At 41.0% G+C, this 17665-nt stretch overlaps 1 protein-coding gene across 2 annotated transcripts in view; it reads right to left on the bottom strand.

Moving 5' to 3' along the window:
• Window positions 1-9708: 9708 nt before the first annotated feature.
• The window catches only part of Anapc10 (anaphase promoting complex subunit 10), a 46921-nt gene continuing 38964 nt past the window's right edge, over window positions 9709-17665 (bottom strand). For both annotated transcript variants that reach the window (XM_051168895.1, XM_051168896.1), the window contains exon 5: window positions 9709-10696. In XM_051168895.1, the coding sequence (XP_051024852.1) occupies window positions 10466-10696 (231 nt within the window). In that variant the 3' untranslated portion in view covers window positions 9709-10465. The remainder of the gene's footprint in view (window positions 10697-17665) is intronic.

Raw genomic sequence — 17665 nt, 5'->3', positions numbered from 1 at the left:
ATAATGTGATCTAATGCCCTCTTCTGGCCTGCAGGTGAACATGCAGGCAGAGCACTGTATACTTAATAAATAAATAAATAGAAAAATAAAAATAAAAAATAATAAGGGCCAAAACATTGGAGTTACAAATGCAACCTTTTCTTCCTTGCTTTTTTCTGAGACAAGGTTTCTTTGTGTAATCCATGGCTGTCCTGGAGCTCACTCCATAACCAGGGTGGCTTCAGACTCAGAGGCCCATCTGCCTCTGCCTCCAGAGTGCTGAGATTAAAGGTGTGGGACACAGGACTGGCTTGCAAAAGTTTTCTTCCACGTGACCTTATTTTCCTTCTGTTTACTGTGTTTGTGAACACAGAAGTCAGAGGAAAGCTTGGGGTCATCGGTTCTCTCCATCTACCGTGTGGTTCCTGAGGACTGAAGTCAGAACTTGCTATCTGTAGTTGGCTGAGTGGCTGATGTGGAAACTGAGAAACACAGTCTGACTGCATATGAGATGACAGAACCCACACACTTTAGGTAATTATAAGGCCACATACACGCTGCTGAATTGGTGCTTCTTTTCCTGTCTTTACTCTTAATTCATAGCATTTCTTTTATTGTTGATATATATTTCTAAATATCAATTCAGTCTAAATAGAGTAATTTCTGTGTGCCTGATTTCAGAGCTGACCGTTTAGTAGTAAATAACCAATTTGTGGGCTCATACTTGGGAAAGCATGTAGTTACCTGTCTATAGTTGAGGCCCCATAAATTTTCCCTTTCCATGTTAGCGCATCTGTTGGTGTCACCCTTGATCGGGTCTTATTTAGGCAGCCATGTTGATGAATCTTTATGGGTGTAGCTTCTCTGTCATTTCTAGGACATAAAAATCTCATAGCTAACTTCCAGTTCTTCTTTCTGCCTCTATGATCCTTGAGTTTTTATACAGTTGTGTTGTAGATGAATCAGTTGGGGTTGAGTACTACATGGTCACTTGTCCATTTTGATTGGCTGTGGTTTTCTGTAATAATCACATTCGTTGCAAGGAGACATTTCTCTAATGAGGACTGAGACCTGTACTCATCTGTGGGTATAAGAATAAATATTTAGAATGTAGTTAGGGATTGTGCTGGTTTTGTAAAGTGATGGTAGTAGGTACTCTTCCAAGACTAATGACCTCACTGGTTCTGGAGAGTGAGCTGTTGACACTAGTTTTTTTAGTCTATTTTATTTGGGGTACTTACTGCCTTTACCTCCCTTTCCACATTTCTAACAACCCAACACTAGGTATGAAAGGTTAGTGGAGAGAGAGAGGTGTAGACCTCTTTTCCTGTTTAGGGTCAACTGAAGCCTCTCTCCTCCTCCTCCTCCTCCTCCTCCTCCTCCCTTCTTCTTCTTCTTCTTCTTCTTTCTCTCTCTCTCTCTCTCTCTCTCTCTCTCTCTCTCTCTCTCTCTCTCTCTCTCTCTCTCTCAACTCTCTCTCAGCTCTCATATTTATATTCCTCAGAGTCCTCAGAATTAAACTAACTGTAGCTGGCAAAGGCCACACCCCTCTTCGTGCCCCATGAGGCAGGCCATTACCAGCTGACAAAGACCATGCCCTACACAAGGAAATTATCAGCTGTTGGACAAACTAAAATCCCACACTTGAGATTAAAACAAAAACATGTTTACATAACTGAGTTTTTAAAGAAACCAAAACTTACATGAGTTAGCCATGTTTCAGGTGCCAGATGTGATTTCACTGTTGAGAGGACCTTAAGTCCAATTAGAGAACTGTTGGTTACCACCAAAATATGTATGCCACTTTTACAGCATTAGAGAAATCATGCCATGCTGGTCATTGTTTTCGTTCATAGGCACTATATCTGGGTAGGACTGGTTGCTTCCCTCACTTGGAAGCTCGTCTGGTGCCTTCTGATACCATGGAATCCAGTCCTTAGGGAAGAGGCTTTCAAGTCAGAACCATTTTGAACCTTCCATGTCCTGTGTCCAAAGAGTATAGTTGTCATCAGCAATAAGTATTGACCTTCAACCTCTGGGAAGAAACCAAGGGCAACGGCAACTGCCTATGTTTGGGAGTCTCTTGTACAAGCCTGACCAACAGCTCAATGGGAGACTTTCCATGCTTGGTTTGAGGATTTTTGTTAGTCTATAGCTCTTGGGGAAAGCAATGTCAGCCTACCTAGATTAAAAAAAAATTTTTTTTATTTAACATTTTGTTAGTTATTTGCATGCGTGTATTGTATGTAATTTGAAGTAGCTATCTATATATGATTCCTAGTGACTTTTCAGACATCCTTATGGTTGTTTTGTCCTCCTCTTTCTTATTAATCTCCATCTTCCTCCCTTCCCAGCACTTGTCCCAGTCTGTTCCGACTCTCACAGTCCCTTTTGACTTTTACGGTTTCTGCACTTACTCCAGACTATATAGTCAACCCTGCAAATCCAGGCCTAGGAACTGAAGATGAGACAAGATGCAATGTTTGCCTCTCTGGCTCTGGGTTGCTTCACTCAAAACATTTTTGCCTTCCATCCATTTGCCTAAAATTTTCATGATCTCAATTTTCTTTACAGCAGAACAGTATTCTACAGTGTCTGTGTGCTACATGCTCACTATCCACTCATCAGCTGAGGAACATTTAGGCTACTCCCACTTCCTAACTTTTGTGAATAGCGCACCAAAGAACATGGCTGAGCAGATACATATTGAGCAGGATGTTGAGTCCTTTGGACATGTGTCAAGAGGTAGTCTAGTGGGGTCATCTGGTAGGTTCTTCCTCAAGGGTTTTCCACACAACTTGCAATCCCACCAATAGTGGGTGAGGGTTCCCTCTTCCCCACACTCTCCGGCATTTGTTATTGGCTGTTTTGTTGATCTTTGCCATTCTGATTGGGGTAGGATAAACTCTCGAATTTGTTTGGATTTGCATATCCCTGATTACTAGAGACAATGAACAAGTTTTTGAGATATTTCTCAGCCATTTTTTATTTCTTCTCTTGCATAGTCTGTTCAGATGCGAAGCACCCCCCTTTTTTTGAGTAGGTTGTTTGTTTGCTTTTTGACTATGTTTTTTGTGAGACTGATCCTTTATCAGACGTACGGTTGTCAACGATTCTAATCCATTCTGTGAGCTTCCTCTTCGGTGGTTTATTTAACTGTACTGATGCTTTTTGGTTTACAAGGTAACATTTATCAATTGTTGGCCTAAATGTCTGGGCAAATGGAGTCCTATTCAAAAAACCCTTTCTTATACCTATATCACATAGAATAATGTCGCCCGTGTTTTCTTCTAGCAGTATCAGATTTCACATTGAGGTCTTTGATCCATTTGGACTTAGTTCCTGTGATAAATACAGATCTAATTTACTCTTCTACATGTGGATATCCAGGTTTCTCAGCGACATTTGTTGCAGATGCTGTATTTTCTCCAGTACATGCTCTTGGCATCTTTTTGTTTGGTTTGGTTTGGTTTCTGGTTATTTTCAAGACAAGGTTTCTCTGTATATCTTTGGCAGTCCTGGACTCGCTTTGTAGGCCAGGCTGGTCTCAAACTCACAGAGATCCACTCTGCCTCCTGAGTGCTGGGATTATAGGCGTGTGCCACCACACCCGAAATGGCTTAAGTTACAAACATGAAGTACTCACATTTGGGTCTTTGATTTTGTTTCATTGGTCTATGTGTCTGATTTGTCCCAGTACCATACTGTTTTTATTACTATGGCTCTGTAATGTACACTGAGGTCTGGAATGGTAGACTGGAAGATATTTTTCAGTGCCTTCCTGGTGATGATAATACTGCAGCTCCCTTGGACTAGGCATAAAGAATACTGGGTCTGAGACCCACAGGATGGGAGAGAATCAATCTGACACTATTAACGGTACCCTGCTGTGCTTGCAGACAGAAGCCTAGCATAGCTGCCCTCCGAGAGGCTCCACCCAGCAGCCAATAGAAACAGATGCTGAGACTCAGAACTAAACAATGAGCGAAATTCAGGGAATCTTGTGGTAAAACATGGTGAAGGATAGAAGAACCTGGAGGGGACAGGAGCTCCAGAAGAAGACCAACAGAGCCAACTAACCAGGACCCAGAAGGGCTTGCAGAGACTGAAGCACCAACCAAGGACCATGCATGGACTGGACCTACGGCCTCTACACAGATGGAGCCAGTGGGCAGCTTGGGTTCTGTGTGGGTTCCCTAGTAGGGGGAGTGGAAACTGTCTCTGACATGGACTCTGTTGCCTGCTTTTTGGTCACTTCTGCCTGGCAGTGTGCCCCACCAGGCCACAGGGGAAGAGGATGCACTGAGTCCTGATGCAACTTGATAAGCTGGGGTGGGTGCCTCCCCTTCTCTGAGGAGAAGGGGGCATACGGGAAAGAGGGAGGGAGGGTGGGACCAGGAGGAGAGGAGGGAAGGGGCATACGATCAGGATGTAAAATAATTTAACAATAAATAATTTTTAAAGAAAACAATACTGGACTTGTTTGTTCTTCCTTTTGTTTCTCAAGAAGCAATGTGCTGATCCCCAAATCCTGAGAATTGTAATAAAAAAATTACAAAAATTAATTTGAAAGTAATATAGGCAGTTAAATGCTCAAATGATATCTAAACATGGCTAAGCAAGGACATTACCAACAGACATGCTAATGTGGAAGGGGAAAAAAAAACCAAAAAAACAATGAGGCCCACTCAGACAACAAAGTACAGGCAGCTAAGGGATGCCCAGAGTAGTAGTCTGTCACCAGCATTTGCTACTTTGTGGGTTCCATTTTCTCTCTTCCACCCTTCTCCATTCCTATTAGTGTTCTGACACTACATAGGAGAGAAAATAAGGATAGGAGAAAGGGGCGTCATCATCTTCAGAGACTTCCTGCTGATTAGGGGCCTCCAGTTCCTCAGGGCGAGTTTGGTCTTCACCATCAGGATATCTACTTTCTTCCTGTTGTTTCTTTGCACACAACCACTTGACAAACAGCAACCAATGGCACCCAACCGCCAACCAGTCACCTTTCGGGGCCTCAGCATCTATACACCCTCTGAAAAGCCCCCCAAATTCCAATCACGCACTCATAGAAACTATCTGCGGCTGGCAGAACCATGCACCTGCCAGAGCACGAGGCAAATCATAGTCACCTACTGAGAAGCAGGCCCATATCGCCACACCTGGGAATAACATGAAAACAAATTCCCATAACATTTCTGTGCTTTTTAAAAAGAAGCCAAAATCACACAACTCTCCCTAGAGTCTTCCCCTAGGAAGGAACGCTCTAATTGGTTATCCAATACCGAGAGGATATATACGATACCATGTACATATCCAGAACATGAAATACTGAACAGATGCAGCAGGTTGTATCTATAGTTTTATGTACATATGTAGTGATAGCAGGGAAAAGAAAGTCAGGAGTTTGGGGAGGTACTGGGAGAAGTTGGAAGAAGAAAAGAAGGTGGAGGGAAATGCTTAATTATATTTTATTTTTAAATGTTAATATCATAAAGTTAAATTAATATAGTACTAATGGACTAAACAAGGCTAAAAAAATCAGCATAAAATAAAATAAAATAAACAGAGAGGATTAAATTTAGACAAGCAAAGCCTTCCAGGTAACGCCCTAAGTAATACATACCAGTAGAACAGTGGCAATATTACAGGTCATTAAACCATGAAAGGTTAAGAGAGTTATGTCATTTTTTTTTAAAGTGTATGTATATGCTTGGATAAAAGGAAGTCTGAGAATAAGGAAGAGTTCATTACATAAAAGACAAAGAAGAGAAACATGTGGCCTTAAGGTAGTGGCTCTTAACCTGTGGGTTGCAGCCCCCTTTGGGGCCACATATCAGATATCCTGGGTATCAGGTATTTACATTACTAATAATAACAGTAGCAAAATTACAGTTAGGAAGCAGCAGCGAAATAATTTTATGGTTGAGGGTTACAGTATGAGGAACTATTAAGGTTGAGAACCACTGCCTTAAAGGGACCTGAGAGGTAAAATTTATAGTTAAAATGGAATTAATAAAAATATTTCTAGATGGTTATATGGATACTCTAAATAATTTCATCTGATAAACTAAAGCCAATGGTCAGTCTTCTTGCAAGTGACCTAGAATGTGGAAGAGATGAATGAAAAGCAATAACTAATGTGGAAAAAGAATCTGGGTGACCCAGGGCTACTAAGGACAGATAAAAGACAGAATCCAAAGTACACCCAGCTCCCTGGAACAGCTGAAAGTGCCAATAAAATAAATTATAAATGTTGGGAATTATAAAGGCTGGTGAACTTGAGTTGCCTAGATGAAAGCAATTAAGGAAAAAGTTTTTGTTTGTTTCCTGAGACAGGTTCTCACTGTGCAGCCCTGGATGGTCTGGGGTCTGGAACTTACTTTGTTGACCAGGCTAGCCTCGAACTTGCAGAGATTAGCCTGCCTCTGCTTCTGAAGTGCTAGTACTATAAGAAAATACACCCCCATAATCTGCTAGTAAACTTAAAGAACAGTAAAATCTCTTTCCTTTATAGAGATTGGTAAACACCTGTTTGTATGCTTATTAATACCTGGATGGCGTGTCATCCGTTTACCAAGCTACCATGTGAGCCTTACAGATGGGAACAACTCAGAGTCAGCTGGCTGAGCTCTACTCTAGCCTTCTGGACCCTCCACTTCTTGGTAAGGGCTCAGTGTTTTGATACTGGTGTAGAAACAACAGGAAACGATCTGTTAGAAGTCTGGATCTCCCACTACAGACGCGTGCCAGGGTAAGAAAAAGAAGTAGCCTACAAAACAGTCTGCAGAATTCGTTCTGAGACCACAGGGAGAGAACAGTAATTTGCTCTCAACATTGGCGAAGAGAATGCACAGTAGAAGGTTTTATGGTAACTGAGAACCACCTCAAAGGAAAGCTAAGGCTGTAATCACAGTAATTTTGACTAAGATGCTAAATACTGCAGCCTGGATAAGAGTCATGTTAAATAAAACAGCTTTTCCGTAAATAAAATTCTCCTCAGAAAGTTTCACAAGTTTGCATACTTGGAGAACAGTAAGTTGGTTGGCTCAGCAGAGAAGACAAACAGTAACGAAGGCAGCTGTGAAATAAAGTGAAGGTACTTCAGAAACGAGACTCCTTAGTAGTAGAACTTTTCAATGTTAAAGTTGCGGTGGGTTTTCACTATTTTTATGGTTTCTAATATACTTTTCTAATTAACGAGACTTTAAATTCTTTGTGTGAATAGAGTACATGCCCCAACTCTTCACAACCCTCCTCCCTCAAGGCTTTTGGGCACAAGTGAGTGAATAGAAACAGAACCAACAAAATGGTAGACCGAGCTCAGAGAGCCCGAAGGCTGGTAAGCTGGAAGTGATTGTCCCAATTCTGTGTCCAGGGAGTCACAGGGATGTGGACGCAGAAAGAAATCCTGATCTAAGAGATGTCCACATACAACCAAGCCATGGGAGTTATATTCCCTAATAGTTTAGTGTAAGATACTGAGATTTTTATTTTAAAGTGCTAAATTTAAAATTAACAAAGTAGAACTCAGAAATAATAATTATTCAATTTAAGTTTAAAGTGATTACAATTTTCTAAAACACTAGATAAATGTAATTAAATAAGTATATGTGTGTTCCTATTTCTTTACTTAAAATAGTACAAACGGCTAAGAGAACAGACCGTATGCAGGCTAAAATCACTTTTAAAGATCTTCATTTTAATTGTTTAACGCTTTAAAACAAGAATAAATGTAACAATATGTCCCTTGGTTCAGAATACACAAACCACACTTGCAATTAATTACTCATATAAAAAAAAAACAATGATAGTTTCAATTCAAGAACAAATCTGAAAAGTCAAATGCTAGCCAGTATCACAGAAGGTCTCTTTCCAAACTCGGCCTCCTCCACAGCGTCTCCCTTGGCTTCCCCTCTGTCTTTCTTCCAGGGTAAGAAGTAAACTTTCCAGTCTTTTTCACGGATCAGAGATCACATCCTTTTCTGGGTTCTGACTTGGTCAGAAACCTGCTGTTGTCCCGAGCAGACTGCAAGAAACTAGAAAACAAGGTATGTACCAGCCTCACCCTGGTTTCCTTATGCCAAGTCTAGGCAGACAAAAAGATCAGTCAGTTACACCAACTTCCTTTCAGAGCTGTGTTCTGTCATAAATCAAAGTTGAAATTCCACATTTTAAATTTATCTTGTGACATTTTCTCTGATTTTCCAAGTGTCGCATACTCTGGATTACATGGGAACACAACCTTATCTAGAAACTGCCAAGGGATCGGAGACGCTCCTGCCTTGTTCTGACTGTCCAATGGCTTCTCATACACACAAACATACAGACATAGAAACGGCCATGGGAGCGGGTCTGCCCAATGGCTTCCCCACTCTCGGCACGCTCAGATTTCTACTGTGAGGCCCGTACAATAAGAGATATTATTACTTCATCTTTTAGGTGATTCCTAAAGTAGAGTGAGCTATTCCTATTCTCTGTCAGCTTTTTTTTGTTTTTGTTTTTGATTTTTTGGTTTTTAGAGATAGGGTTTCTCTGTGTAGCCTTGACTGTCCCGAACTCACTTTGCAGACCAGGCTGGCCTTGAACTCACAGAGATCCGCCTGCCTCTGCCTCCCAAGTACTGGGATTAAAGGCGTGCGCCACCACGCCCCGCTTCCCTCTCAGCTTTAGTAACATATAATTCACATACAAGAAGCTGTACAAACGCAGAGCATGTAGTTTGATGGGGCTGGGCCTGTGTGTACACATGTGAAGCCTTGTCACATAGGGTGCCTTTCCACCACTCACCTAAGCAGTCCACCTTTCTTCTGTTCGTTCCCTATGCTATAGAGTCACCACTGTATTTTCTAGAATTTTATTTTAAAAAGAGAGAGCCATACGTACGCACTCTCTTGAACGTCTCTCTTCACGTGATTATGTTGAAAAGTGCTCATCGTGTTGCATATGGTCTGCTCCTTACTGCTGAGCAGTCACCATGTTAAACAGCTGGACAGCAATTTCTGTGCATGCTCTCCTACTGATGCGGAGGCTTGAGACTTGAAGTACTGATTGAGCACCCTTAGTCCCAATATTGAAAATTTGGAACAATCTGAAACTCTTGAGCACTCCACACCTGACTCATGTGATAAGGCACCCTACAAATACTGCCTAAAAATACTACGTAAAGTGTACACAAAACCAAGTGTTGCGTTGGAAAATCTGGGGTTCTATCCCCTAAAATGTCTCACGTGTAAGTGAATTATCACATTTATCACATAGTATCAAAATTATCCCCTAAAGTCTACACTTCTAAATCATTTCTGGTCCTAAGCATTATAAAGGCTATAGAACCTGCATTAGAAATGAAGCTTCAAAGAACACACCCACGTGACCCTCATGCTTTCTTCCCTTGGGAAAACGTTAGGACATGGGAACAGAGTACTGTAAATAGCAGAGCGGATGACAATGGAATCCTTTGCTTGTTTTCAGTCAACTTATTTCTTTCTGCATATATATATATATCTCCATATCCTAAGGAGCTGGAGAGATGGCTCCGTGGTAAAAGCACTGGCTGCTCTTCCAAAGGACCTGGGTTCAATTCCCAGCAACCACAATGCAGCTCATACCTGTCTATAACTCCAGTTCCAAGGGATCTGACATAGATATAGATATTTTAGATCTAAAAATGTACATACTCTTTCATGCACATAACTCTAAATCTAGAAGTGCTGGAACTAACGGCTTTAGCCCAGTCAGATACACAGCACAATGTGTTATAAACTAGTCAATATTCATTCTTAAGCCATGTTCTACAGAAAAGCACTATTTCGTTTGTTAAATTCTCATAGGAAATACTTTCTGTGGAAGATGTTACAATGCCAGACACAAATTGAAATTCTTCTTATAAGTATTACATAGACAGAGATAAAATTAGCTTCCACTCTCTTCAAGACAGAGTCTCATGTATAGACCAAGCTAGACAGGAACTCATACCCCTCAGCCTCCAGAGAGCTAGTACACAGGCATGGGCCAGATGACGGAAACAGAGTGGGTCACAGCCAACATTTAGTGCCAGTTTATTTTCATAATACATAAAAATTACATTAAAAACAATAAATTTCCTCTAAAAAATTAATCTTTTACTACTGAAAATTACATATACACTAAGAAAACAGTTTTGTTCTCAAACATCCAACAACCATTATATGAAATAACCACCAAGCTGGTAAAGAAACTATATACATATTGAAAATTTCAGTTTAACTAGTTTTCTTTTAATATAAAGAAAAAGGCAAAGATTGGTTTCAAATTAATTTTTACCAATATAAAATATATGAGCTTTATTATATAAAAAACAGACATGACCCAAGTTATTTATCTAAATTAAATTATTTTTAAATGTATATAAAATTGTAAAGTAGCATACTTTTCACTAAAGATACTTGCTACAATATGCAATGATATGATAAAACAAATGTCTTTTCACTTCTGTCCCATTTTAAAGTCACCGTATTGAACGATACATCATGAAATCGATGGTTGTGCATCTAGGGAATTTCCCAATGGAGCTCTCCTCCACGGGTGTGTATATTTTAATTTGTCTCATGTGGGTATCTCTTCCATTCTGGTGATTGGCTAGAACAGCAATCTGTATCATGAACGTGCGAGTTGGCTTCTTATGATTGTCAGTTAAAGGAACGTGAATCCAGCCACTTGGTTCCACCAATTCAAGTTGCTGAGAAGGAAAAAAATCCAATTATGTTTTCACTCTATAAATACATTTACAAAAAACACATTCTAAAATTATACTTAAAATTCTGCTCACTGAGACAATAACAATACCCACAAATAACAATAACTACCTTGCTTGGCCTCTACTAACCCATGGCTTCTCAAACTTGTGAACCTTTACGTGACCCTGAGCACATAGATAAAACAGATAAAAATTGTCACTTTTATAACTCAAAACCAGAAAAGGTAAATTTCATTCTTATATAATTGTCCTACTTTCTCTGCTTTTAAAAAAAAAGCACTTTTAAAAATTCCTAAAATGATTTATTTATTTTTATTTTATGTATATTAGTGTTCCACCTGCTTATATATGTGTGAAGGTGTGAGATCCCCTGGAACTGGAGGTGTGAGCTGCCATGTGGTTGCTGGGGATTGAACCCAGGGCCTCTGGAAGAGCAGCCAGGGCTCTTAACCACTGAGTTACCACTCTAGACCCTGTCCTACTTTTCTTGGTAAGAAATTTATAAGTTATAAAGATACTATATATTTCATTACTATCAAGTACATGGGATCCTTCCTGGTTCAAAGTTCTTTTTCTTTCAACGTGTTGGATGTGATCTAAAAAAGAAAAGGAAAACTCTCCTTTTCTCAAGATTTGCTTCCTTCAGATAGCCTTTTGCAGATTCCCCTCTTCTCTCCAGGACTTGCCTGTACATCTCTAAACAACTTGCCTGTTGCAGTCCTTATAGCTCTGTCCTAAAACAAACCATAATTCCATAATACAGTCAGGATCCCTCACATCCCATAAAAGCCAGGCACTGTCTGTAACCCCAATGCTAAGGGCACTCCAGGTTCAGTGAGACCTTGTCTCAAAAAAATAAAATAAAATAAAATAAAATAAAATTAGAAAACAATCCAAGAAGACCTGCAACATCAACATCTGGCACACCTGTGCACAGGCACATACACACATACCATACACATACACACACACTACTCTAGAAAAAGAATGACCCTCCAGGGATGGTTAACCAATAGCTTTCTGACTGGATCTGAGCCCCAGCTATCATGGGGAAACTTGTGCCTGTTAGTGTGAACTTGGTCAAGAAGCCATCAGTGGGAAGGCACAGGCCTCATAGGGAACCCGTTCGCTAAATGGACATGTTATCAAGCTGCCATACAAATGCTAATGTTTATACCCACAGATCTGCGCCGTTCTCAGCCCTGGTCGGAGAAGTAGCTTACTACAATGGGCACTGGTTGATTCAAAGACCCACAGCTGGTCAAAAAGCCAAATATCTACCTCATCCCCTCCAAGGTTTGGAGGACATCTCAGAGGAAGACAGAAAGGACATTAAAAGCTGGAGACAGAGAGGTACGCTGTGAAGTCCAGTGGCCATGACCCAGCTAGTGCACTCATGAACTCACAGCAGCTATAGTTGCCCACAGGAGACCTGCACAAGACTGAGCCTGGAAACATTCCACGAGTGGGAGAGGGACTCAGGAGGCCCCACCATCCTCGAAGAACTGCTGGCAGATGGCGGGGTTGGGGGAGGTAATCATTTTCCTTAGAGGTATAGCACTAATAAATTGTCCTTACAGCAGGTTACCAAGAAGAGACTTGATACCCTATGAGCATATACAGGAGGAGGAGGTCCCCCTCAGTCACAGTCATAGGGGAGGGGAATAAGGGGAAAATTGGAGGGAGGAATGGGAGGATACAAGGGATGGGATAACCATTGAGATGTAACGAGAATAAATTAATTAAAAAAAAAAAAAAGAAATTGTCCTTAATCAACAAACAACCTCTCACCCATGCTCAGATAAGCAATCATAATTAAATGCAGTCATGAAAGAGGTGAGTGTTAAAAACTAACTAAAGGCAGATATGAAAGTAAGAGGAATGTGCCAAGAAGAAGGAGGGAAGGGGGCTGGATGATGGTGATGACAGTAACTGAAGTTTCCACTATACACGGATGAAACTGACAAAGAAGAGCAAACCTCAGGCTGTGCTGTTATATTAAGCATATGTCCAAAGAATACACAGATAGCTACTCCTATTCAACAGCTAGATGTTTTCCAAGTATGGTAGTGCACATCCCATCACTTGGGAGGCAGAGGCAGACAGATCTCTGATTTCAAGGCTATCCTAATCAACAGAGCAAGTTCACTGTTACAGTGTTCATAGAAACACTGTATAGAATTGTTTGAGCCCACACTAGTGGTCAAACAGATAAATAGTGGTGTAGTAACAATGTGGGACACTACACAGCAGCAAGGAGGGGACCTGTGCTCATCTATCTTGAGGACTATGACGAATATGAGAGTCAGAGAACCTGCCCACGACTGCACATAACATATTCTTTCTCTATAAGCAAACAAAGAAAACACAAACAAAAACGATGACAGGAAGTGTACTAAGCTTCAGACTTTAGAAATTATGTAGAGGATGTTTTTAGGATTTTTCTTTAACTGGTTATTATTACAAAGAACATTTTCTGTGAAAATTCAGTAAGCTCTTCACTTTGGTGTGTAGATACTTGTGTCAGTATTAAAAACAACAAGAATTGTTTCTTTTCTTTAAAATGACCCAGACTTGTCTTCCTGCATTGTTACGCTCCCTGACCACCACTTGACAGACATATCCAAAAGGTCCAATAGACCTGCAGAAGCTACCAAGTTTCCTGTTGGCCATGTCTGTATCACATGCCTTTGTGGAAAGGGCAGTGGGAACATTTGGGATTTTTTCTGCTTAACTGTAGGGATATTTTCCTGTGGTATAGTATACAAGTTGCGAATATACTGTCCAGGAAGGCAGACAGACAAAGGAGTGTTGCCCAGGTAACCAGCAGTGTCCGTACCTCAGATTATCCATTTATCTACTCTTGGTACAGCCACTGTCTGACTGAGGGCTGCTTTTGGGCAAGGCATGAGTCTGAAACCCTTAAGTTTCTCACCATCGTACCATGGCACAGAACCTTCACACACAAATATTTGGCAGTGTTTTGCTTCAGTAATTGAACCTCATCGGTCCACAACAGTGAGGAAAGAAATTTACACTAAGCTACAACCAAATTCTGAAACCTGTGGAGATCAAGAATGGGCAGACAGTCAGTATACATCATTGAAGGGGTCAAGGTCAGGGCTGTAAAGATGGCTCAGCGGTTAACAGCACTGGCTATTCCTCCATGGGACTGGAGTTCAATAACTAGCACCCACACGGAGCCTCACAAACACTGTCACTCCAGTTTGCTAACACCCTCTTCTTGCCTACACAAGCACGGCGTGCAAGTGGTACACAGGGGAAACATCCATACACATAAAATAAAAACAAAATTTTAAAACAAAATGGCAAAGGATTCAGACACCTTTTTGTGAATTACTTTTATGTGTGTAAAAATAAGAATGATTACAGGGACGTTTGATCTGTCACATGAGACCTTTGTCCCCTAAAACTAATTTCCTTTTCTGGTTATCAGGTCAGCAACAACCAGGACGCTGGTTTACTGCATCTTCAGACACCTGGTTCTCAGGTAAGTAAGTGCGCACCTTCCAATGCCTGTGCTCTCTGCTGTGCGCACTCACATTATTATCATGTCTACACCTTTCTGTGCTTTTGTCACCAGAAAACAAACAGGTATGACAACACTGAAACTGCTTTTACCCTCTAACTTTGCAAACAATGTGCTACAGTGTCACACAGGATCCAGTCTACATGAGAATTCTTCATTCAGTCACCAACCTGTATGCCTAATGTGTGAATGTGGAACACTCTGGAAATGGGTTAAGAAAATGCAATCACCCAGTTACTCTGCTTTGTGTTCTTTATGCTCAGGAAATACAGCCAATCACTAGTCCTGCAAACAGCACTGCTGATGATCTGCACGTACTTTGAAAAAGAGAGCTCTGCAAGTAGACATTCTTTTCCTCTTGCTCCAGATTCAACTGAAGTAACAACTGAGGCATCGGGGGGGGGGGGCGGGGGGGGCGGCCGAGGGACAGAAGTGAAGGCAGTTCTGAAGTAATGAATACCAAGTTGGAATAAAATGAAACCAACAGGCAAACAATAAAACGGACCAGGCAGGAGTCGACATGAGAAGCAGAGTCCAGCTTTTCTGGCTGAGCGGGTCCTCCCTACTCTTCCACAGTGTCCTGCTCCTGGCTGAGCGGGTCCTCCCCTAGTCTTCCACAGTGTCCTGCTCCTGGCTGAGCGGGTCCTCCCCTACTCTTCCACAGTGTCCTGCTCCTGGCTGAGCGGGTCCTCCCCTACTCTTCCACAGTGTCCTGCTCCTGGCTGAGCGGCTCCTCCCCTACTCTTACACAGCCGCGGCGTTTTATGTGGAGAACCTGGAGAAGGCTGACGTCCAAAGAAGGCAAACCAGGAAAAGATGGCAGCACCGTCCGCTCCAATAGTAGGTCCTCTGCACCCTTTGTCTTGCTCAGCTCTAAGAACACCAACTTCTAGATAGATCCCTTTGTATCTTCCTACAGATCCTTCCACCCAGCCTGCCAGGCACCCAAATCAGATAAAGAAGCATCTCTGAGTAAAATGGGAAGTCCATACATAAAGACCTATAGAAAATGACATGTAAATGTCCTCAATATACCAGATCCATATGGAATGACTGATCACTTTACCCTATTCAAATTGATTGATGTATATTGATACAAATAAAAACAAATGCAAGCAGTTGGTATTCTAGTGGAGTAAGACAAAACAACTCCAATACATGGTTATCAAGCATATTAAATAATAAAAGCAGTATGGGAGAAAAAAATTAAAGAGAAAAAGGCAAAGCAGAGATACAGATGCAGCACTAAATAGGGCGAGCATTCTGCACCTCATAAGGGGACCGTGAGTAAGTAAAGGCTTGAAGGACATGTCAGTCCAGCTTGGTCACACAATCTCAAGACCCACTGAGCAATGACCTCTATCATGAACACAAATTACCAAACTAAACTCTTAAGTATAAGAACAGAATGCTCTTCTCTTAAAACCAAAGAACAGAAATAGACCCTAGAAACTAAAAAGCACACACAAAGATTAAAAGTTCTTTAAGAAAATAGAAATTAAATTAACAGCTTGAAAAACAAAGGGAAATAAGAAAACAGGAATCAATGCATAAAGTATCATAATTTAAAATGTCGGCCTGAGTATACAGGTAGAGCAGGTTTGCAGCTTCCAAAATGAGAAAATGACAAAGACAGTTTTCTACCTGAACAGTCACCCAAAACTCTCTATAAAAATTGGAGCATCATCTTCAGCCTTCTAGCCCAATATATCTGACAGACATATTTGTGAGGCAGAAACTATTGAGGACTTGCTTACCCTGTCTTGGCAGAGATTGGCTGTTGATTCTGCCTGCATCCAAGTTTACCCACTTTTAGGCAGAATTCTGTGGTAGAAATGAGGACATTTTGCCCAGTGGCCTGTTCGTCACATTTCATCTTCTCATTTAGGAAGCTGCTAACCTGCACCCCCTGTACACTCAGGTAATTAATTTATTCCTTCTCAAGTCTCTGATGGGTTGAAGACCAGATAGTTTAGTTTTACAATTAAGCTTAGTTGTCTAGGGGTTAAGATGTTTTTAGGTCTAGACAGGTGTTTTAAGTTGATAATGATGTGATATGATAGATATTTACATTCAGAATTTTAGGCTCACCAAGATAGGAAAGATGTTTTCTTTAAGGCTGCCAAGTACAAATAGCCAAAACACTATGAATGCAACATATATATATATATATATATATATATATATATATATATATATATATATATATATATAATTCCTGATGGTTTCATGGTTCTTCTTGCTATAGGTAGTGTACTATATATATATATATATATATATATATGTATATATATATGTATATATATACATGTATATATAAAAAATATTTAATAAAAAAAGAAAAACAAAAAAAGTCAGCCTGACTTCTTGAGAACAAAACAAAAAGGAAAGCATCAAAGCACATACATGAGCATGCCACGGGGCTACAAGACAGATGTTCCCAAAGCGATAGGGACCAACAGTGGCAAGGAAAAGCACCATAAGAGCTCAACACACCAAGCATTAAGAAATTGTAAAAGTGTTTAGAGAGAAAATAGGTCACGTGTAAAGTATCAGAAATCAAAAGTGGCATTGTATTTCTCAACATTTGCACAGAAAACTATGAGGTGGTGGAGACTGTGTTTAAAATAATGAAGGAAAATCATTTCCAAACTAGAATTCCATACCCAGCCAAATCATCCCTCAAGGGTGAGATTACAATAAAGTTTTCAGTCATGCAAGGTTTCAAGAATTTACCTCCCATGTGGAGGATGAATTCCGCCCAAACGGGAAGCAAGACAAGAAAAATGAGGACCTGGGATCCAGAAATAAGGATCTTCAAAAAGAAGAAGTGACAGAAAGTCCTCAGATGATGTTGGAGGCAAAACAGATAACAGAGCAATGTACATCTGAAAAGCAGACACAAAATCTGGATTTCAATTCAAGAAAAGTGTGAGAAGAGTCTATGAGAGAAGATGAGGACAGAGCCTGGGAGGCAGTGAGAGCTGCCAGAGGGCGGTGCAGGTCTGAGCCCCGGGGAAGGCAGGCTGGCAGGCCGTCTGAATGTGCAGTAGGCTGCAGTGTAATTAGAGCAAACACTGAGCAGGAGTCATGCCTCCTTTAGCACCTGCTACACTTGGTCACTGGCTAGAAGCCAAATACGAGAGGGACACCCTCAGAAGAAACAGGACACCTGGCTCCTACCAGCAGTGCTGGGGCTATGGATCGGTTACTCCCTGTGTCAGATCTGAGAGCAACATTCTCATGGTCACCTGCAATATGTTAACGTGGGTAATCCACAGCACATTTTCAGGATCTCCTTCTCCACATTTTTTCAGTAAGTTGTACAGAAGAGACATTTTCATGCAAAAGTCAGGGAATGAGCCAGGCGCAGTGCTCTGTGCCCATGGTCCCATCTAAGC

Source organism: Acomys russatus, chromosome 26, assembly GCF_903995435.1.
Source record: "Acomys russatus chromosome 26, mAcoRus1.1, whole genome shotgun sequence".
Taxonomy (NCBI): Eukaryota; Metazoa; Chordata; class Mammalia; order Rodentia; family Muridae; genus Acomys; species Acomys russatus.
The sequence above is the reverse complement of the archived record's forward strand: the minus strand, read 5'-3'. Positions and strand labels throughout refer to the sequence as shown.